Below are 24,950 nucleotides of genomic sequence, written 5' to 3' on the forward strand. Positions count from 1 at the left end.
ATTTTCTCTTAAAGTCTTAATCTGGTTTGTATTGCAGGCGAGAAGTTGGATTACAAGGCATGTGAGGCACTCGAAGAGATCTTTAAGCGGGTTCAATTCAAAATCCTGGATTTAGAGCAGACCAATCTTGATGAGGATGTAAGTATTTTTAGGGTTGAGGAATGGCGATGAGCTACCTGCTTCTAACGGTGAAGGTTATGCTAGTTTAAATGTCTAGTTCTCCGAAAATAGACACCAACTGCAGAACAAAGACGTTTGTGTACTTTCCATGATTTAATATTTAGATCGCTTTGACCCTTGTTAATTGGTTGTTAATCACAGTACGCCTTAATGATGCTGTGAGCAGGCAACTTTTCTTGCTCTTCTATAATGATATAGAGATGTATATATATGTATGTGTATGTATAAGTATGTATATATATATATATATGTGTGTGTGTGTGTGTATATATATATATATATATATAAGTTTTTTCTTTTGCAAATATCTTTGACGCCGTTTGACAAATCTTCGTGAATTTTTCAAAATCAATGGGCCACTCCAGCTGTTGTGTTGAAAGTTTTGAGGGTGATTAGTCAAATGGGGGCGAGAAAAGGGGTGGGGTCCCAAACCGTTTTTTCTCCATGATAATTTTGTATTGGAAACTTTAGACGCGGCTACAACCCGAGCTGCTGAACGAAATAACAAATTTGGCAAAATGGTAGCTCTTGGTTGAGAGAGCACTATTTTTGTTAAATGGTGTAAATCCGTTCAGTTCCTGAGACATTTAAATATTTTGCAGTAATACAAATATGGCTGTGGAGGATCCGCGCACCCTCCAGATCTCGAGCGGCAATCTGATTGGCTGCCAACAGTTCCAACCAGGAAGTGTTAGTAGCCATCTTGTGATTCGGTTCAACTGAGTCACAAGGAAAAAGGTTTAAAAAAACATTAAAAATTAATAAAAGAGGGCAGGGTAGAAACACCCTGATTTCCCCCCCCCCGAGGGGGTCTCGGCCTAGCGCTATACTGCGCTAGTCCTTTTGGCAGGGTTTTGCAAATAGACCTGGAAATTCCACACGCTTGTGCGTGTGAATTTCCATTTGCGGCCTGCTATTGGCCTTTCACTGCTTGCTGTTTTATAAAATAGACACCAATAGGCCAGAGGCGGGCACATAGCTCCGCCCCTGGCTTATTGGTGTCCATTACGCGCATTTCCTGACATATGCTTTCAATTATCGTGCCCAGACACGGGCGCGATAAATGAAAGCATATGGCGCGCGCTCGCGCACCACGTGCGGTTTTGTTGTCTTCAAAAGTGATCAGCGATCACTTTCGGTTTTGCGATGGCGGCACTTGTAGTAAGATTTGGGGAATTTTGTTTGTGTTTGAGGTTTTTCAGTTGTCCCTCCTACTTTTGGATACTTTATTAGTAATTTTTAATCCATGTCTGTGATACCACTTGCTAGGATTTCAGCATGGTATTAGATCTCATGATGTCCACACGCGTGATTCAACTCCAGTAATATAATCTGGTTACGGGTAATATGCTTCCGTTTTCTGCTATGTCATTTGGAGTTTGGTGGTCGAAGGGTGTGTGATGCCACTTCCGCTATGCCCGGTAGTTTGGTCATTTGACGAACATATAAGTACTTCTGGGATAAATAATGGATTTTCAGGTTCGAGCAGAGAGGTCTGGAGTGCATGTGTTGCACACTGAAGACGGGGCTCTGCTATCATGGGGCACGTGCATGGCGATTGTTTATGCAGTGAAATGCAACAGTCGACCCACTGCCTCAAAAACAGGTCCCGTACCTACAGGCTGGACCATCAGCAAGCGTGCTCTTACTTCAGGGGGAGCTTGTGAGTCACCCCGGCGACAAGCCTCCTTTTTGAGGGTCCAGTCCCTTCCTTGTGCCGCTGTGATAATCATTTATTCGGGGTCAGAGGTCTCAGACTCCTGTTCCAACAATTCAGGTCTCTGCATGGAGCAGGGACTCTGTAATGTCAGACCCTGCTTCCTGGTGGTGCATCTGTCTCCCTGGTGCACCTTTATTCTGTCCTGTAGTGATGGCGTTAGTCCAACACAGAGAACAATGGACGCAGAAGTGACAGAAGATAAGATGAGAAAGGAGGACAAGACGAAAATATATATAGGGGGAGGGGAGAAAGAAAGGAAAATTCAGAGTGCTAAGAGAGACGAGGAGCAGAGAGTAGGAGACAGAGCTCCGTCACCGTACGTCTGGAACCGGCCTGGTTGGTTGTTCGGGAGTCGGGCAGCATCCAGGCCTGATACCTCGCGTGCATACTCGGTATGGAATTATTTAAAATGCTTGTGTCCGAGGTTGGAAGCGAGGGGCTGACTGAGGACTCCAAGAATGCGGCCGAGCAGGGGAGCACAGAACGCAGGGATGACATTTGTGTACAGCACTTTAAACACTTCCGTAGCGGGGCGCGAGAGGCAGCGATGCAGAACTGTGAACCCCCTGCATCTGGGCAGCACATTATGTTCACCGAGGAGGTCCAACCACCCAAAGAGCTGGCACCATTTCCACAAGCCTTCACGCGCGAACACCTGCCCGATATTAAACAGCGGCTGAACTGGCCCCGCTGGCTGGGTGAGTGAGTGTCTAATGTGCGGGCCAGGCAAGCAGGGAGGCAGGATTTACTTAATATTGCATTCCTTAAGTGATTGCTTTTACCAGGATGGTGTGTTACTGTATTTATTTTTGTGTACCATATTAGCACGATTTTTTATTTTTGCATGTTATTTAAGCCACTCCCTTTATTACATTACCCACGCTGCTGGCGTTATCCCTTCAATCCACTTTTTGCTGCTGTACTATCCCTCACATTTTAGCAAATTAAGGCGTTATGTGGGGCTGTTAGGGCAGGACGATGGTAGGTGATATTGCAAGTTTTCACCCTTCACCCCCTCTCAACCCATTGTAACGCCCTTCAGCGCTGTGCACCCCTTCACACACTCGCACATAGCTGACCATCGCTGCGTGCTCTCTTCAGAGAGGCTAGGTATTGGATGGGCGCATTTCCTGTTTAGGAGCGTCATTCATTCCAGTTACCTTACACAAGGTCACATTCATTTTTATTGTCCCGAGAATATTAGCTTGTTCGTCCAGAACTATAGGATGTCGAGCGACTCCGTGACTCGAACCCGATTCTAAAGTCAGGAGGTCTGGCCATTACACCGCATCCTGGGGTAAAGGGAGAGGGGCAGGCAATGCCACATGGAGGCTCAGCTAGTCATGGGCTCGAGGTGCCAACAGGACCTCGGGCTGAGCCAGTGCCAGGCATCTCCCCCCTCTCCTGTATTCAGGGAGCTGAGCCGAGCCTGCCAGGACCTCTCTACAGGCCTCTGCTCTGCTGATGTGGATGGCATTAAACGAAGTGTGTACTGTAAGGTGATGCCACGAGTCCTCGTTTCCTTCCTGATGGCTCTGCGCACAAGGCGTCTCTTCTCCTCTGTACATCTATCTCCTGTAGCGCGACGCTCTGCACACAGCTGCTTTCTCCTAGCGCTGCATGCTTCTAGCTCACTAAAACCTCACTAAAGGTTGACAATGAGTTCAAGCGCAGTGGAAGACCTTTTACAATAGTTGACTAGTTATCTTTCATTTGTTTATTGGTGCATTTGGATGTTAAACAGGTACTGCTAATAAGGTGAAATCTTTGCCCAGCTGGTGTTACCGTGAGTAAAAAAGACAAAATAGTTAAGTAATATCACAAAATGTGTTGCATTATGCCGCATAACTTGCCTTTTCTTGCCATATAATTTAGCGGCATAGTTTGGTACATCACTGCCACATAATCCCAGTGGTCCTAGATATAATGTTCTAGCTTGAGCACTATTTCTATGTCAGGAGAGTTTAAAAGCTCAGAAATAGACATGTGCATACTTTTGTAGTCGTCTAGCGTAGGGGCGGCATGTCGGGGTCTCGCACATGACCTAATTTGCATCTATTTTCTCACAAATCGGTAGTTTTTGTAAATACAGTTGGGTAATTTAGGTGGCTCCTGGACATGTCACAGCGGCTTCTTTTGGCGTCTCCGGTATAATCACCCTTGGATCTCAAGAGGCTAACTCTCTGGTCTCACCGGAGGGTCACTTTATTATCTCACGTGAAGGTCATTTGAGGATATAAAGTGAGGGTCACTTTAAGAGCTAACATGAGGGTTATTTTATTAAAAACTTTAGATTTCACAGGAGGGTCTCCATCAGTCGGCCAATTAATCAATGTACAGGTACAATGCTTCTTCCCAGTGGTGATAGATGCAAAGCGGAAGTGTGCCTGGGATTTATTGAGGCTTAACAGCAGTGCAAGGTATAACTCAGACTGACCATCAAGGGGGAGCAGGGAGTCTGGAAGCACATGCTTCAGAATGAGCATAAACTGTGTGCTCCTCAGAGCTGACAACATTACGCTTATCTGTCCCCTCACCCACCCCACACACACACACAGCCACACACACACAGCCACACACACACAGCCACACACACACAGCCACACACACACAGCCACACACACACAGCCACACACACACAGCCACACACACACAGCCACACACACACAGCCACACACACACAGCCACACACACACAGCCACACACACACAGCCACACACACACAGCCACACACACCCACAGCCACACACACACACACAGCCACACACACACACACAGCCACACACACACACACAGCCACACACACACACACAGCCACACACACACACAGCCACACACACAGCCACACACACAGCCACACACACAGCCACACACACAGCCACACACACAGCCACACACACAGCCACACACACAGCCACACACAGAGCCACACACAGAGCCACACACAGAGCACCACACACACACACACACAACCACACACACACACACAACCACACACACACACACAACCACACACACACACACACAACCACACACACACACACACACACAACCACACACACACACACACACACAACCACACACACACACACACACAACCACACACACACACACACACAACCACACACACACACACACACACACAACCACACACACACACACACACACAACCACACACACACACACACACACACAACCACACACACACACACACACACACAACCACACACACACACACACACAACCACACACACACACACAACCACACACACACAACCACACACACACAACCACACACACACAACCACACACACACAACCACACACACACAACCACACACATATCACTCTATGAAGACCAGTGAAAAAAACCTACATTATGAGGGCCACCCTTTCTGATCATCAGAGAATCAAAATGATCATACATTTTATGTTTATACTTTAATGACAGTATGAAAGTTATATCAGATTTTCAAAAAACGATTATGGGAATAGTTTTGAGACTTTCTGACATAACCCCCTTATGAGGACCGCACATGTCCCGTATCCAAGAGTTATGAAGACCATTTTTACACACTACATAAAGACAGCAAACAGCTTTACGAGGACCGGTGTGTGTTTTTTTACAAGTCTGTTTATGAGGACCAGATTATATTTTACATATAGTGTCTTCCTATTTGGCACAGTATATATTTGTAAAAAAAAACAGTCTTTATTTGGATCCCTTTCGTATGTGACTGACAATTTATTACAGAATACATATGCATTTAGCAAACACTGCTTTCTTATTTCATCCAGCGAATATTTAACTGACCATACTGGATTTAAAATAGTGTATTATTTAGACAATACCTTTAAAAAATAGTTCCTAACTGCTAAATATCCATCTTTTCACTGTGTTTCCCTTTGAATTTGTGTAGTTCTGCATCCTCAATTCAGTTGGTATTTTGAACATTTGCGAAGTGAAGAGCTGCTTTTCAGTTTCCAGCCACATGTGCTATTTTCTTAAAGTAGTAAAAAATGTAGGGCCCGGATTAAGCATTGTAGCACTTGTAAAACTGCAGACGGGATCTCCATCTCGTTTGTGAAGGTGTATTCCATTCGTCCAACTCTAATTATGGCATTTGACAATTTGTAAGTAAATTCTGTCCATAAATTGTGAAAATCTGGTTAAACGTCAACTTCAACATAAGAACTTGAGGTCGCTCAGATAAGACCTGGAAGGCAAGAGTAGAGCTGAACCTATTTTGATCTTTAAAATGGGGAAACATAGGTGTTTGTCTTTCAGTAGCTATGAGTTTTACACATGTTTAGGTGCCTGATATGTCTGTGCTTCTATTGCCATCATATGGATCATATCTTAGTGTGTGTCAAAAAAGTGTGATCTGTTATCCATCACAACAAGGACCATATGATATTGTGTGTTAAACATCTGACCCTATTCTCATAACAATTACCTCACCATTAGGTCTGATGCAAATTTGTGCTGTTATCAATGCTACTGTTATCAAGCATGAATTTCTTTTCTATTCAATAAGGACTATATCACTAGTATATTACAATTGCATGTGGTTGTACCATTCACACTGAGAAACAGATAATATGGCATGCTACAAGATTTTGTTCTTTGATACATCACATTGAGAGCCACATCAAGGTGTTTGTTAGTAATATGAGCGTGTGCCTATTCATCACAGAGGACATTTTCATACTGTCAGGGCTCGACAAATCCGAAAAATGGTACTAGTCCTGAAGGTCTGGTGCCATGGAAAATCCCCTCGACCTGACTGCAACCCACTTGACCTCCGTCTCTGAAAACGGAGCAAAAGTGACAAGATAACAAGATTTAAAGGCATCTTTATTGCTCAATCCCTTTGTGAGCAATAAAAATGCCTTCAAATCGTGTTATCTTGTCACTTTTGCTCTGTTTTCAAAGACATAGGACAAAAGTTAGTTTGATTTCCTACTCGCCAGAAAGGGCGAGTAGGACCTAAAAATAGCTCGTCCTCATCCATTCTCACTCGCAAATGCGAGCGGGCGAGTGGATTTGTCGAGTCCTGTGTGTATTGCAGGGTTGTACATGCTTTAAACATCACCAGGAGAAAAATATTATGGAGTGTGTTACAAGTCAATGCTTGTTAGACCAGTCAGCCTTAGGGTGATCATCCCCAAAGCTTATTGGCTTCACCCCCACTATATTTATGAATTTGCTTTTGTTGGCCTTAGGACTGCTAACCAGTGCTAAAGTGCTTGTTCCCATTCCCTAAAACATGATAAAATTGGGCTACAGACCCCATTGTCACATTTAATTTATTTGCAAGTACCTAGTAAAGTGATATTGCATGTACACCCACAGCCTGTAAATTAAATGCTATTAGTGTCCCTACAGCACTTTTTGAGCCACCCACTTAAGTAGACTTTTTTTAACCTGTCCCTGGTCTGCCACTGCAGCTTGTGGGTGCAATTGTAAACTGCCATTCCCACATGTCAAAATAAACCTTTTACCAAGCATAAACCAATCTGTTGAGTACATATAAGTCACCTAAAGGGTAGGCCCTCAAAAGCACATAGGGCAAGGTGCAGTTTACTTTAAAAAGTTGGACATGTAGTTTTTAATCTGACATGTCCTGGTAGTCACTATTGCAAGGCCTGCCTCTTTCATAGCATACCATTGGGTACCTTATTACATTTAATAAGTGTTAATTTTTGATTGGGAGCAGGTAGGAAAGTCATGAATGGTATCAGAGTAATTTAAAACCATCTTGAATGGTAAATTCATATTTCAATCCTCAATTTTAAAAATGCCACTTTTTAGATAGTTGGAAACAAGAAAAAGGTCTGGACGTACATTTTGGAATAAATACATTCATAAATAACCACCTTAGATTCTCAAGTAGTTATATTGTTTTCATTACACTTGTTATTTGTTCATTTATTTGTGGAACAAACAAGATGGATATTTCTTTCATGTCTTAAAGAAGAACAATTAGTACAAACATATATCAACAACACAATGGTAACAGTACTTTGGACATATAACAAATACTTAGGAAATGGCCAAACATGACAAAACAATAGACCAGTCCTTATTTTAACATAAAGAACAATGGCGGTACAATTCAGTTATGTGTTTCACTACATACACCTGCCATAACCAGCGACGCAGTTAAACAGTTACACCAGGCCTAAATGTCCTGTTTGTACTCGGTATGGGTCGGTTGATTGGTGGTGATTATTGCTGGCTGGGTGGGGTCGACACATTTCAGAACCCTATTTGATTTCAGGGTTCTCCTCAGGACCAGGACCTGGTCATTCACATTTGAGGTGAGGGAATTCTCACGGGTGATGATGCCTTATGAACTCAAGGGGTGTGGTCCTTTTTCTCTTGTGTCCAGAAACGACCGCGGCGGTTGCTGGTGCTTCAATATGATATTCACGCTTCAAAATAATTAGATGATGACAGGGGGGACTTGTTAATGGCTTTCAAGCTGTAGCTTTGTGAATGGTTCTCATGGGGGCCTCACATGGTTCTTCTCCTCATGTACGATGTACATCCCATGTGAAGCGTATGATTTCTGGCAGAACCCGTGATGCATTGACATTTTTGTGCAGTGTAATGCGGGCGGTGGGGAACACAAGTATTTCAAGGACTTCCGCATTGTTGGCATACCAGGGAGAGACGAGGCAGCAGAGGAGGACCTCGATCGGGAACTTATAATTGAAGGAGCTGAGCCCTTCATTGAAAGACTCGCGTTCCCCACCGCCGGCATTTCACTGCACAAAAATTTCATAAGGCTGCCTTAAGATGCTTGATAGAGGTAGGACTGTACCCGATTCTGAGTGCACTCCTGACAGAGATTGTTCCCCTTAGGTGCTGATAAGCAGGAGTTGTTTTTGATAGTTTAGTCCATTAAAATGATTATATCACATTTCATATTGCAACATTGTGCGCTATTAAATCCTTTATTGAAAAAGCATCATGAATCACAGCAGGGTCATGGTTGCGGGGCGGCGTGGCGGCTGCGCATGGTGTGCTGGGATGACAGGCATTGGATTTGTTATTTTCGGGTGGCGTTTCTCAATGTACCCGTGTCGAGTATGTGCTTTTCATTAATTATACAAGTTTAGAAACTTAGTAGAACTTAAATGTTTATCTGTTATTAAGATAAATATTTATATATATTTTTGATGACCCTATATATTGTGATCATGTGAAAGCATAAGGTAAATCATGCACTTGTGTTAATTTATTTACGTTGCCTAGACCTATTTATATCAGGCCTTCTTCCAAAGGTTCTGGGCATCGTACAAGGTCCAACAAAGTCTTTTCACTATGTTTACTCATATGTGAGCTTGGTGTTTATAGGTGATAGGGTATAATCACCACGTATGTATTGGCTTTGAGAAAGACCAGTTTGGTTGAAACGCGTCAGCCGAATAAAACTTTCTTTGGAAACCTTAAAAAAAAAAAGAACCAGCAGGGTCACAATCATAACCTTGCCAGTGGTTTGCTCCTGCCCTCTAAAATGACCATAGCTTTGAGTGTTACAGATGTGTTGGTATGTTATATATGTGAGCTACTATTATCATACTTTGGATCAAGTCATGTTGTGCATCACAGCAGTTTGATTTTATTCATCACAATGAGGACCGCATGATGTTGTGTGTTAGACAACTGAGCTTTTTCCTATCACTGTGATGACCACACGACTAGGTCTGTTGCAAAATTGTGCTAGTACCTAAAGTACTGTTACCAAGAATTAACTTCTTTCCATAACAAATAGGAATATATCTCATTGTATGTAACAAATTAATTTGTGTTTATCAAGTGCAATGAGCGCTAGATGCCATGACAGATTTCAAGATCCCTTGCTTTGATACATCACATTAAGGAGCACATCATGCTATCTGTTACAACATGAGAGATTGTCTATTTATCATAGAAGGCAATTTCATATAGTTTTACATGGATGTGCATGTTTTAAATATTACAAGGAGGGCAATATCATGCAGTGCACTACAACTGCATGTTGGTTTATTTCTTCATTTGTAATTAATCGCAGAGACTTTGTGATGTGCTGGCATACAATAACAAGGCTACCATAGGATTCTTAATAGAAATAGACCAATTCCTCATTACAACTGTATTCATGTGAGATTGGTCCCATCTGGTGTCAATAAATATGATTTGTTTAAGACTTTTAGTCCATCAAACTCATAACGAGATCACAGTGCATGTTTTAACTCTCTGTGATATTACACCACACTCTGATAAAAAAAAACTCTTGCGTGTTTTTATCCATCAAAATGAGGACTACATTGTGGTATGCAATTCAGATGACCATGTGTGTAAATTGTGAGGTTTTATACATTGCAAAAAGGAGCATAGCAAAGCACATGTTACAGTTTTCTTTTGTGTTTCTAACATGTAATAGACACTGCCGCAACTTTACATGTGTATCAAGCATATGAACCTTTCTTATGGACACAGAAAACCATTTCATATTTTGTGTATCACAAGAAGGTGCTCTTTTATGCTTTACAATTACTCCTATATAAAGGTGGCTTATGCTCCTATGTGCACTTATAGGTCAAACTGAGGACCATGTTAAATTGTGTGAGACAGGGTTGTGTACCTTTATCTGCCACAATTAATATTGTGGTACCTATTACAGAGGTTGGCGTTTTTATCTATCACAATGAAGACTGTATCAAGATGTGTGTCACAATTGTGTGTTTTTATCCAACACAATGAGGACCACACTTTGGTTCATTTTAGACATGTGTGCTTCTGCTTACACAGAGTCACATCATGTTCCATTGAACACGTTCATGTTAATGTAGCTTCATTAGAAGTACTACATTAATGCGATTTAGTTTTATTGCACATTCCATTAACAGTAAGCTTCTTTAACATTATGTTGGGTATTAGTAAAGCGTTTTTATCCATCACAATGAGGACTGTATCAAGATGTGTATAACAACTGTGTGTTTTTATCCAACACAATGAGGACACATTTTGGTGCAGTTTAGACAAGTGGGTTTCTTCTATCACACAGTCACATCATGTTGAATTGAACAAGTTCATGTTAATTTAGCCATCATTAAAAGTACGACATTAATGTGAATTAGTGTTATCACATATTCCTTTAACAGAAAGCTCCTATGACATTATGCTGTGTATTAGTAATGTGTATGATCTTAAGTAACTAAAAGAATCTATATTGTATTGTATCTTGGAAATGTGTGCACTCATCCATCGCAATGAGGGCTCTATACAGGCCTGGTCCCTAGGACATGCATCATCCAGCCAATCGACCATCATAAAAAAGCACAGGTGCTAATGTGCACAGGTATACATTTACACTTGCAAAGAGATGACTAGTGAATGTGAGTAAATACTTCTGTGTGTGGGGTTAGTGATTTTTCAGAGGGCTTTGTTGTTCTGCAAAGTATTTGTGTGCCTGCAAATGTGCTACTTTGTAACTGTCCACAAACATTTCTTCAGCCCATTCCAACCCAGGGAACAATCTGAGATTCACTTCTAACACGTGCCAGATTAAATCTGTTTACAGGGTTGGAAGTGGAAGCAATCAGACAAAAAATTGGAAATTGCATAGATGAAGGGATTATTCCATAGGGGAAAATGTTTTTAAAATGTTATTACTTCTACTTGCTTCAGAATATTTCCCAAAATCTAAGCATGCAAACTTGTTCAAGGGAAAATGGAATTCTCAAAAGAAAATGAAGACTACCCCTTGAAATACATCCTCTGTAGCTGTATGCTAACTGTCCCCAAGACAACCTTTGTGAATTAAAAAGCAGCTTGCTCATGTAATCCAAAATTATAATAAATGTAGCACTTGGTGTAGTGAATTGAGTAAATGTAAATGTAAATATATAGTATTTAAATAGCGCACTTCTACCCAGAGGCCTCGTAGCTCTGTATTCATACCGCTGTGGAACCCATCCTGGCTTTCCTGTGAAATGTCCACTCCTGGGCACCCCCAAGGTGAAGCCAGGCATCCAAGCGCTGCTGGGGCTGTTGTGGAGATTAAGCAAGCTATTGCCCAGAGTCACAGAGTGGGACCCATGATTAGACTAGGCACCGAGGCGAGAATTATCAGGTCCGGGGAAATTGAACCCTGGTCCCGGGCCAGACCTCTGCATCAGGGTCTGCCGCTCTAACCATTGAGCCACGCTTCTCCAGTAAATGATAAAGGGGTATAATGGTGTTTGTCTATATGAATCACAGCAGGGTCACAATCACAATCTTTCCAGTGGTTTGCTCATACCCTGCACAATGACCATAGCTTGGAGTGTTACAGGTGTTTTGGGGTGTTATATAAGTGAGCTACTATTATACTTTGAATCGAGTCTTGGTGTGCATCACAATTGTTTGTTTTTATCCATCACAACGAGGACCATATGATGTGTGTTATACATCTGAGCTTTTGTATATCACTGTGAGGACCACCCCACTAGGTCTGTTGCACAGTTGTGCTATTATCTAAGCTATTGTTACCAAGAATGAACTTATTTCCATGACAAATAGAATTATACTACATTGTATGTTACAAATTAATTCGGGTTTATTAAGTGCAATGATCACTAGATGCCTTGAAGTGTTACACGATTGTTTGCCTTGATATATCACATTAAGAAGCACATCATGCTGTCTGTTAGTAATATGACACAATATCTATGTATAACAATAGACAATCTCATACAGTGTTTTACAAAGATGTGCATGCTTAACCATCACCAGTGGGGCAATATCATGCAGTGCACTAAAACTGCATGTTGATTTATCTCTTCATTTGTAAATCATTGCAGAGAATTTGTGATGTGCTTGCCTAGCATCATAAGGCTGTCTTAAGATACTTCATAGAAACAGACCTGTTCCTCATTAAGACTGTATTCCAGTGAGAGACTGGTCCTCCCTGGTGTCAATAAATATGAATTGTTTAAGAACTGTAGTCCATCAAACTCATTACAGCATCACACTGCATGTTTTAACTCGGTGTGCTATTATACTGCACTCTAAAACAAAAACACAACAGTGTTTTCATCGATCAGAACGACGACTACATTGTGGTAGGCAATTCATGTGACCATGTGTATAGCATGTAAGCTTTTATGTAATGCAAAAAAGGGCACATCATGGCGCGTGTTACAGAATTGTGTTGAGATTTTTAACATATTATAGATTCTGCCACAACTTTATAAGTGTATCAATCATATGAACATCTGTTCAGGACACTAAAAACAACTTCATATTGTGTGTCACAACATTGTGTTCATTTATGCTTTGCATTTGCTCCTATATATATGGGGCTTATGCTCCCATGTGCACTTTATAGGTTAAACTGAGAATCATTTTACATTGTGTGAGACAGGTTTGTGTGCATTTGTCTGCCAGAGGAAATATGCTGCCTATTGGAGAGGTTGGTGTTTTTATCCATCACAATGAGGACCATATCAAGATGTGTGTCACAATTGTATGTTTTTATACAACACAATGAGGACCATATTTTGGGGCATTTTAGACAAGTGTGTTTCTATCACAGAGAAATATCATGTTGCATTGAGCAAGTTCATGATAATGGAGCTATCATTAAAAATACCACATTAATGTGATTTATAGTTTTCGCATATTCCTTTAACAGAAAGCTCCTTTAACAGTAAGATGCTTTAACAATATGCTGTTTAGTTGTCATGTGTATGATCTTAGGTAACTCAGAAAACTATATTGTATTTTATCTTGGAAATGAATGCATTTTTCCATCACACTGACTGCTCTATGCAGGCCTGGTCCGTAGGAAAGCAATTTATCACCATCACAACAAAACCCAAGGGCTAATGTTGTGTGCCTTTATCTGCCACAGGAAATAATATGCTGCCTATTACAGAGGTTAGTGTTTTTATCCATCACAATGAGGACCGTATCAAGATGTCTGTCACAACTGTGTGTTTTTGTCCAACACAATGAGGACACATTTTGGTGCATTTTAGACAAGTGTGCTTCTTCTATCACAGAGTAACATAATATTGTATTGAAAAAGTTCATGTTAATTAAGCCATCATTAAAAGTACCACATTAATGTGAATTCGTGTTATCACTTATTCCTTTAACAGAAAGCATGTATAACATTATGCTGTGTATTAGTAAAATGTATGAGTTTGAGTAACAAAAAAAACTATATTGTATTGTACCTTGGAAATGCATGCACTTATACGACACAATGACGGTTCTATACAGCCTGGTCCATAGGACATGCATCATCCATCGAACGATCCATCACAAAAAAGCACAGAGGCTAATGTGAACAAGTACATATGTACTCTTGGAAAAAGATGACTATTGAATGTGAGCAAACATTTTTTGTGTGTGGATAGTGATCTTCACAGGGCTTTGTTGCTCTGTATAGTATGTGTGTGCCTCCAAATGTGTTACTTAGTAACTGTCCACAAACAATTCTTGAACCCATTCCCACCCAGGGAACAATCTGAGATTCACTTCTGACAAGTGCCGGATTAAATCTGTTTCCAGGATGGGAAGTGAAAGGAATCAGACTAAAAATTGAAGATGGCATAGGTGAAGGGATTACTTGACAGGGGAAAATGTTTTTCGATTGTTATTACTTCTACTTGCTTTGTAATATTTCCAGAAATGTAAGCATGTAAACATGTTCAAAGGAAAATGGAATTCTCAAAAGAAAATGAAGGGTACTCCTTGAAATACATCCTCCTTAGCTATAAGCTAACAGTCCCCAAGACAACCTTTGTGAATTAAAAAGCAGCTTGCTCTGTATCCCAAAATGATGATAATAAACGAAGCACTTGGTGTTGTGAATTGAGCCAATGATTAAAGGGTATGAAGCTGTTTGTCTACATGAATCGCAGCAGGGTCACAATCACAATCTTTCCAGTGGATTGCTCATACCCTGCACAATGACCATAGCTTGGAATGTTACAGGTGTTTTGGGGTGTTATATAAGTGAGCTACTATTATACTTTGAATCAAGTGTTCGTGTGCATCACAATTGTTTGTTTTTATCCATCGCAACGAGGACCGTATGATATTGTGTGTTACATATCTGAGCTTTTTCCTAGCACTGCGAGGATGACACCACTACGCCTGTTGCAGAGTTGTGCTATTTTCTAAACTACTGTTACCAAGAATGAACTTCTTTCCATCACATATAGGATTATATAACATTGTATATTACAAATTAATGTGGGTTTATTAAGTACAATGTTCACTAGATGCCTTTAAGTGTTACAAGATTGTTTCCCTTGATACATCACATTACGTAGCACATCATGATGTCTGTTAGTAATATGAGACAGTAGCTATGTATAACAGAGGACAATCTCATGCACTGTTTTACAAAGATGTGCATGCTTTAACCATCACCAAGAGGGCAATATCATGCAGTGCACTAAAACTGCCTGATGGTTTACCTCTTCATTTCTAATTCATTGCAGAGAATTTGTGATGTACTTGCATACCATCATAAGGCTGCCTTAAGATACTTCATAGAAACAGACCTGTTCCTCATTAAGACTGCATTCCAGTGAGAGACTGGTCCCCTCTGGTGTCAGTAAATATGAATTGTTTATGATTAGTAGTCCGTCAAACTCATAACAGCATCACACTGCATGTTTTAACTCTGTGTGCAATTACACTGCACTCTGAAAGAAAAAAAATCACATGCATGTTTTTATGCATCAGAATGAGGACTACATCGTGGGAGGCGAATATTCATGGGACCATGTGTATAGCATGTGAGCTTTTATGTATTGCAAAAAAGGGCACATCATGACGCATGTTACAGAATTGTGTTGAGATATTGAGATTATGCTCCTATGTGTACTTTAAGGGTTAAACCGAGGACCATATTAAATTGTGTGAGACAGGTTTGAGTGCCTTTATCTGCCAGAGGAAATATGCTGCCTATTAGAGAGGTTGGTGTTTGTATCCATCACAATGAGGACCTTATCAAGATGTGTGTCACAATTGTATGTTTTTGTCCAATGCAATGAGGACCATATTTTGGGGCATTTTAGGCATGTGTGCTTCTATCACAGAGAAATATCATGTTGCATTGAGCAAGTTCATGATAATGTAGCTATCATTAAAAATACCACATTAATGTGATTTATAGTTTTTGCATATTCCTTTAACAGAAAGATGCTTTAACAATATGCTGTTTAGTTGTCATGTGTATGATCTTAGGTAACTCAGAAAACTATATTGTATTTTATCTTGGAAATGAATGCATTTTTCCATCACACTGACTGCTCTATGCAGGCCTGGTCCATAGGACATGAATTTATCACCATCACAAAAAATCCCAAGGGCTAATGTTGTGTGCCTTTATCTGCCATAGGAAATAATATGCTGCCTATTACAGAGGTTAGTGTTTTTATCCATCACAATGAGGACCGTATCAAGATGTGTGTCACAACTGTGTGTTTTTATCCAACACAATGAGGACACATTTTGGTGCATATTAGACAAGTGTGCTTCTTCTATCACAGAGTAACATAATATTGTATTGAAACAGTTCATGTTAATTTAGCCATCATTAAAAGTACCACATAAATGTGAATTAGTGTTATCACTTGTTCCTTTAACAGAAAGCATGTATAACATTATGCTGTGTATTAGTAAAATGTATGAGCTTGAGTAACAAAAAAAACTATATTGTATTGTACCTTGGAAATGCATGCACTTAAACGTCACAATGACGGTTCTATACAGCCTGGTCCATAGAACATGCATCATCCATCGAACGATCCATCACAAAAAAGCACAGAGGCTAATGTGAACAAGTACATATATACTCTTGGAAAAAGATGACTATTGAATGTGAGCAAACATTTTTTGTGTGTGGATAGTGATCTTCACAGGGCTTTGTTGCTCTGTATAGTATTTGTGTGCCTCCAAATGTGTTACTTAGTAACTCTCCACAAACAATTCTTGAACCCATTCCCACCCAGGGAACAATCTGAGATTCACTTCTGACAAGTGCCGGATTAAATCTGTTTCCAGGATGGGAAGTGAAAGGAATCAGATTAAAAATTGAAGATGGCATAGGTGAAGGGATTACTTGACAGGGGAAAATGTTTTTCAAATGTTATTACTTCTACTTGCTTTGTAATATTTCCAGAAATGTAAGCATGTAAACGTGTTCAAAGGAAAATGGAATTCTCAAAAGAAAATGAAGGGAACTCCTTGAAATACATCCTCCTTAGCTATAAGCTAACAGTCCACAAGACAACCTTTGTGAATTAAAAAGCAGCTTGCTCTGTATCCCAAAATGATGATAATAAACGAAGCACTTGGTGTTGTGAATTGAGCCAATGATTAAAGGGTATGACGCTGTTTGTCTACATGAATCGCAGCAGGGTCACAATCACAATCTTTCCAGTGGATTGCTCATACCCTGCACAATGACCATAGCTTGGAATGTTACAGGTGTTTTGGGGTGTTATATAAGTGAGCTACTATTATACTTTGAATCAAGTGTTCGTGTGCATCACAATTGTTTGTTTTTATCCATCGCAACGAGGACGGTATGATATTGTGTGTTACATATCTGAGCTTTTTTCTAGCACTGCGAGGACGACACCACTACGCCTGTTGCAGAGTTGTGCTATTTTCTAAACTACTGTTACCAAGAATGAACTTCTTTCCATCACATATAGGATTATATTACATTGTATATTACAAATTAATGTGCGTTTATTAATTACAATGTTCACTAGATGCCTTTGAGTGTTACAAGATTGTTTCCCTTGATACATAACATTACGTAGCACATCATGATGTCTGTTAGTAATATGAAACAGTAGCTATGTATAACAGAGGACAATCTCATGCACTGTTTTACAAAGATGTGCATGCTTTAACCATCACCAAGAGGGCAATATCATGCAGTGCACTAAAACTGCCTGATGGTTTACCTCTTCATTTCTAATTCATTGCAGAGAATTTGTGATGTACTTGCATACCATCATAAGGCTGCCTTAAGATACTTCATAGAAACAGACCTGTTCCTCATTAAGACTGCATTCCAGTGAGAGACTGGTCCCCTCTGGTGTCAGTAAATATGAATTGTTTATGATTAGTAGTCCGTCAAACTCATAACAGCATCACACTGCATGTTTTAACTCTGTGTGCAATTACACTGCACTCTGAAAGAAAAAAAATCACATGCATGTTTTTATGCATCAGAATGAGGACTACATCGTGGGAGGCGAATATTCATGGGACCATGTGTATAGCATGTGAGCTTTTATGTATTGCAAAAAAGGGCACATCATGACGCATGTTACAGAATTGTGTTGAGATATTGAGATTATGCTCCTATGTGCACTTTAAGGGTTAAACCGAGGACCATATTAAATTGTGTGAGACAGGTTTGAGTGCCTTTATCTGCCAGAGGAAATATGCTGCCTATTAGAGAGGTTGGTGTTTTTATCCATCACAATGAGGGCCTTATCAAGATGTGTGTCACAATTGTATGTTTTTGTCCAATGCAATGAGGACCATATTTTGGGGCATTTTAGGCATGTGTGCTTCTATCACAGAGAAATATCATGTTGCATTGAGCAAGTTCATGATAATGTAGCTATCATTAAAAATACCACATTAATGTGATTTATAGTTTTTGCATATTCCTTTAACAGAAAGATGCTTTAACAATATGCTGTTTAGTTGTCATGTGTATGATCTTAGGTAACTCAGAAAACTATATTGTATTTTATCTTGGAAATGAATGCATTTTTCCATCACACTGACTGCTCTATGCAGGCCTGGTCCATAGGACATGAATTTATCACCATCACAAAAAATCCCAAGGGCTAATGTTGTGTGCCTTTATCTGCCACAGGAAATAATATGCTGCCTATTACAGAGGTTAGTGTTTTTATCCATCACAATGAGGACCGTATCAAGATGTGTGTCACAACTGTGTGTTTTTATCCAACACAATGAGGACACATTTTGGTGCATATTAGACAAGTGTGCTTCTTCTATCACAGAGTAACATAATATTGTATTGAAACAGTTCATGTTAATTTAGCCATCATTAAAAGTACCACATAAATGTGAATTAGTGTTATCACTTGTTCCTTTAACAGAAAGCATGTATAACATTATGCTGTGTATTAGTAAAATGTATGAGCTTGAGTAACAAAAAAAACTATATTGTATTGTACCTTGGAAATGCATGCACTTATACGTCACAATGACGGTTCTATACAGCCTGGTCCATAGAACATGCATCATCCATCGAACGATCCATCACAAAAAAGCACAGAGGCTAATGTGAACAAGTACATATGTACTCTTGGAAAAAGATGACTATTGAATGTGAGCAAACATTTTTTGTGTGTGGATAGTGATCTTCACAGGGCTTTGTTGCTCTGTATAGTATTTGTGTGCCTCCATATGTGTTACTTAGTAACTGTCCACAAACAATTCTTGAACCCATTCCCACCCAGGGAACAATCTGAGATTCACTTCTGACAAGTGCCGGATTAAATCTGTTTCCAGGATGGGAAGTGAAAGGAATCAGACTAAAAATTGAAGATGGCATAGGTGAAGGGATTACTTGACAGGGGAAAATGTTTTTCAAATGTTATTACTTCTACTTGCTTTGTAATATTTCCAGAAACGTAAGCATGTAAACGTGTTCAAAGGAAAATGGAATTCTCAAAAGAAAATGAAGGGTACTCCTTGAAATACATCCTCCTTAGCTATAAGCTAACAGTCCACAAGACAACCTTTGTGAATTAAAAAGCAGCTTGCTCTGTATCCCAAAATGATGATAATAAACGAAGCACATGGTGTTGTGAATTGAGCCAATGATTAAAGGGTATGACGCTGTTTGTCTACATGAATCGCAGCAGGGTCACAATCACAATCTTTCCAGTGGATTGCTCATACCCTGCACAATGACCATAGCTTGGAATGTTACAGGTGTTTTGGGGTGTTATATAAGTGAGCTACTATTATACTTTGAATCAAGTGTTCGTGTGCATCACAATTGTTTGTTTTTATCCATCGCAACGAGGACCGTATGATATTGTGTGTTACATATCTGAGCTTTTTTCTAGCACTGCGAGGACGACACCACTACGCCTGTTGCAGAGTTGTGCTATTTTCTAAACTACTGTTACCAAGAATGAACTTCTTTCCATCACATATAGGATTATATTACATTGTATATTACAAATTAATGTGCGTTTATTAAGTACAATGTTCACTAGATGCCTTTAAGTGTTACAAGATTGTTTCCCTTGATACATCACATTACGTAGCACATCATGATGTCTGTTAGTAATATGAGACAGTAGCTATGTATAACAGAGGACAATCTCATGCACTGTTTTACAAAGATGTGCATGCTTTAACCATCACCAAGAGGGCAATATCATGCAGTGCACTAAAACTGCCTGATGGTTTACCTCTTCATTTCTAATTCATTGCAGAGAATTTGTGATGTACTTGCATACCATCATAAGGCTGCCTTAAGATACTTCATAGAAACAGACCTGTTCCTCATTAAGACTGCATTCCAGTGAGAGACTGGTCCCCTCTGGTGTCAGTAAATATGAATTGTTTATGATTAGTAGTCCGTCAAACTCATAACAGCATCACACTGCATGTTTTAACTCTGTGTGCAATTACACTGCACTCTGAAAGAAAAAAAATCACATGCATGTTTTTATGCATCAGAATGAGGACTACATCGTGGGAGGCGAATATTCATGGGACCATGTGTATAGCATGTGAGCTTTTATGTATTGCAAAAAAGGGCACATCATGACGAATGTTACAGAATTGTGTTGAGATATTGAGATTATGCTCCTATGTGCACTTTAAGGGTTAAACCGAGGACCATATTAAATTGTGTGAGACAGGTTTGAGTGCCTTTATCTGCCAGAGGAAATATGCTGCCTATTAGAGAGGTTGGTGTTTTTATCCATCACAATGAGGACCTTATCAAGATGTGTGTCACAATTGTATGTTTTTGTCCAATGCAATGAGGACCATATTTTGGGGCATTTTAGGGCATTTTAGGCATGTGTGCTTCTATCACAGAGAAATATCATGTTGCATTGAGCAAGTTCATGATAATGTAGCTATCATTAAAAATACCACATTAATGTGATTTATAGTTTTTGCATATTCCTTTAACAGAAAGATGCTTTAACAATATGCTGTTTAGTTGTCATGTGTATGATCTTAGGTAACTCAGAAAACTATATTGTATTTTATCTTGGAAATGAATGCATTTTTCCATCACACTGACTGCTCTATGCAGGCCTGGTCCATAGGACATGAATTTATCACCATCACAAAAAATCCCAAGGGCTAATGTTGTGTGCCTTTATCTGCCACAGGAAATAATATGCTGCCTATTACAGAGGTTAGTGTTTTTATCCATCACAATGAGGACCGTATCAAGATGTGTGTCACAACTGTGTGTTTTTATCCAACACAATGAGGACACATTTTGGTGCATATTAGACAAGTGTGCTTCTTCTATCACAGAGTAACATAATATTGTATTGAAACAGTTCATGTTAATTTAGCCATCATTAAAAGTACCACATAAATGTGAATTAGTGTTATCACTTGTTCCTTTAACAGAAAGCATGTATAACATTATGCTGTGTATTAGTAAAATGTATGAGCTTGAGTAACAAAAAAAACTATATTGTATTGTACCTTGGAAATGCATGCACTTATACGTCACAATGACGGTTCTATACAGCCTGGTCCATAGAACATGCATCATCCATCGAACGATCCATCACAAAAAAGCACAGAGGCTAATGTGAACAAGTACATATGTACTCTTGGAAAAAGATGACTATTGAATGTGAGCAAACATTTTTTGTGTGTGGATAGTGATCTTCACAGGGCTTTGTTGCTCTGTATAGTATTTGTGTGCCTCCAAATGTGTTACTTAGTAACTGTCCACAAACAATTCTTGAACCCATTCCCACCCAGGGAACAATCTGAGATTCACTTCTGACAAGTGCCGGATTAAATCTGTTTCCTGGATGGGAAGTGAAAGGAATCAGACTAAAAATTTAAGATGGCATAGGTGAAGGGATTACTTGACAGGGGAAAATTACTTCTACTTGCTTTGTAATATTTCCAGAAATGTAAGCATGTAAACGTGTTCAAAGGAAAATGGAATTCTCAAAAGAAAATGAAGGGTACTCCTTGAAATACATCCTCCTTAGCTATAAGCTAACAGTCCACAAGACAACCTTTGTGAATTAAAAAGCAGCTTGCTCTGTATCCCAAAATGATGATAATAAACGAAGCACTTCATGTTGTGAATTGAGCCAATGATTAAAGGGTATGAAGCTGTTTGTCTACATGAATCGCAGCAGGGTCACAATCACAATCTTTCCAGTGGATTGCTCATACCCTGCACAATGACCATAGCTTGGAATGTTACAGGTGTTTTGGGGTGTTATATAAGTGAGCTACTATCATACTTTGAATCAAGTGTTCGTGTGCATCACAATTGTTTGTTTTTATCCATCGCAACGAGGACCGTATGATATTGTGTGTTACATATCTGAGCTTTTTTCTAGCACTGCGAGGACGACACCACTACGCCTGTTGCAGAGTTGTGCTATTTTCTAAACTACTGTTACCAAGAATGAACTTCTTTCCATCACATATAGGATTATATTACATTGTATATTACAAATTAATGTGGGTTTATTAAGTACAATGTTCACTAGATGCCTTTAAGTGTTACAAGATTGTTTCCCTTGATACATCACATTACGTAGCACATCATGATGTCTGTTAGTAATATGAGACAGTAGCTATGTATAACAGAGGACAATCTCATGCACTGTTTTACAAAGATGTGCATGCTTTAACCATCACCAAGAGGGCAATATCATGCAGTGCACTAAAACTGCCTGATGGTTTACCTCTTCATTTCTAATTCATTGCAGAGAATTTGTGATGTACTTGCATACCATCATAAGGCTGCCTTAAGATACTTCATAGAAACAGACCTGTTCCTCATTAAGACTGCATTCCAGTGAGAGACTGGTCCCCTCTGGTGTCAGTAAATATGAATTGTTTATGATTAGTAGTCCGTCAAACTCATAACAGCATCACACTGCATGTTTTAACTCTGTGTGCTATTACACTGCACTCTGAAAGAAAAAAAATCACATGCATGTTTTTATGCATCAGAATGAGGACTACATCGTGGGAGGCGAATATTCATGGGACCATGTGTATAGCATGTGAGCTTTTATGTATTGCAAAAAAGGGCACATCATGACGCATGTTACAGAATTGTGTTGAGATATTGAGATTATGCTCCTATGTGCACTTTAAGCGTTAAACCGAGGACCATATTAAATTGTGTGAGACAGGTTTGAGTGCCTTTATCTGCCAGAGGAAATATGCTGCCTATTAGAGAGGTTGGTGTTTTTATCCATCACAATGAGGACCTTATCAAGATGTGTGTCACAATTGTATGTTTTTATCCAATGCAAGGAGGACCATATTTGGGGCATTTTAGGCATGTGTGCTTCTATCACAGAGAAATATCATGTTGCATTGAGCAAGTTCATGATAATGTAGCTATCATTAAAAATACCACATTAATGTGATTTATAGTTTTTGCATATTCCTTTAACAGAAAGATGCTTTAACAATATGCTGTTTAGTTGTCATGTGTATGATCTTAGGTAACTCAGAAAACTATATTGTATTTTATCTTGGAAATGAATGCATTTTTCCATCACACTGACTGCTCTATGCAGGCCTGGTCCATAGGACATGAATTTATCACCATCACAAAAAATCCCAAGGGCTAATGTTGTGTGCCTTTATCTGCCACAGGAAATAATATGCTGCCTATTACAGAGGTTAGTGTTTTTATCCATCACAATGAGGACCGTATCAAGATGTGTGTCACAACTGTGTGTTTTTATCCAACACAATGAGGACACATTTTGGTGCATTTTAGACAAGTGTGCTTCTTCTATCACAGAGTAACATAATATTGTATTGAAACAGTTCATGTTAATTTAGCCATCATTAAAAGTACCACATAAATGTAAATTAGTGTTATCACTTATTCCTTTAACAGAAAGCATGTATAACATTATGCTGTGTATTAGTAAAATGTATGAGCTTGAGTAACAAAAAAAACTATATTGTATTGTACCTTGGAAATGCATGCACTTATACGTCACAATGACGGTTCTATACAGCCTGGTCCATAGAACATGCATCATCCATCGAACGATCCATCACAAAAAAGCACAGAGGCTAATGTGAACAAGTATATATGTACACTTGGAAAAAGATGACTATTGAATGTGAGCAAACATTTTTGTGTGTGTGGATAGTGATCTTCACAGGGCTTTGTTGCTCTGCAAAGTATTTGTGTGCCTCCAAATGTGTTACTTTGTAACTGTCCCCAAACAATTCTTCAGCCCATTCCCACCCAGGGAACAATCTGAGATTCACTTCAAACAAGTGCCGGATTAAATCTGTTTCATGGATGGAAAGTGAAAGGAATCAGACTAAAAATTGGAAATGGCATAGCTGAAGGGATTACGTGACAGGGGAAAATGTTTTTCAAATGTTATTACTTCTACTTGCTTTGTAATATTTTCAGAAATGTAAGCATGTAAACTTGTTCAAGGGAAAATGGAATTCTCAAAAGAAAATGAAGACTACTCCTTTAAATACATCCTCTGTAGCTATAAGCTAATAGTCCACAAGTCAACCTTTGTGAATTAAAAAGCAGCTTGCTCTGTAATCCAAAATGATGATACTAAACAAAGCACTTGGGGCCATATGTAGGTATAGAAATACCGGTCTGTAACGGCCGATTTCGGCCGTTACCGACCGGTATTTGGCTTTTGAGATGTAGGTGGGTCTGAATTTACAGAATCGGTATATTTACCGATTCGGTAAATTTACCACTTCGGTATTTTACCGAATCGGTAAATATACCGATTCTGTAAAT

General features: G+C 39.5%; 1 protein-coding gene across 1 annotated transcript in view; it reads left to right on the forward strand.

Annotated features, from left to right (window-relative positions):
* Positions 1-24,950, forward strand: part of PPP1R37 (protein phosphatase 1 regulatory subunit 37) — a 982,164-nt gene that overhangs the window by 194,402 nt on the left and 762,812 nt on the right. The window contains exon 4 of the mRNA XM_078660917.1: positions 38-138. Coding sequence (XP_078517043.1) covers positions 38-138 — 101 coding nt within the window. The remainder of the gene's footprint in view (positions 1-37; positions 139-24,950) is intronic.

Source organism: Lissotriton helveticus, chromosome 9 (genome assembly GCF_964261635.1).
Source record: "Lissotriton helveticus chromosome 9, aLisHel1.1, whole genome shotgun sequence".
In the NCBI taxonomy this organism is placed as follows: domain Eukaryota; kingdom Metazoa; phylum Chordata; class Amphibia; order Caudata; family Salamandridae; genus Lissotriton; species Lissotriton helveticus.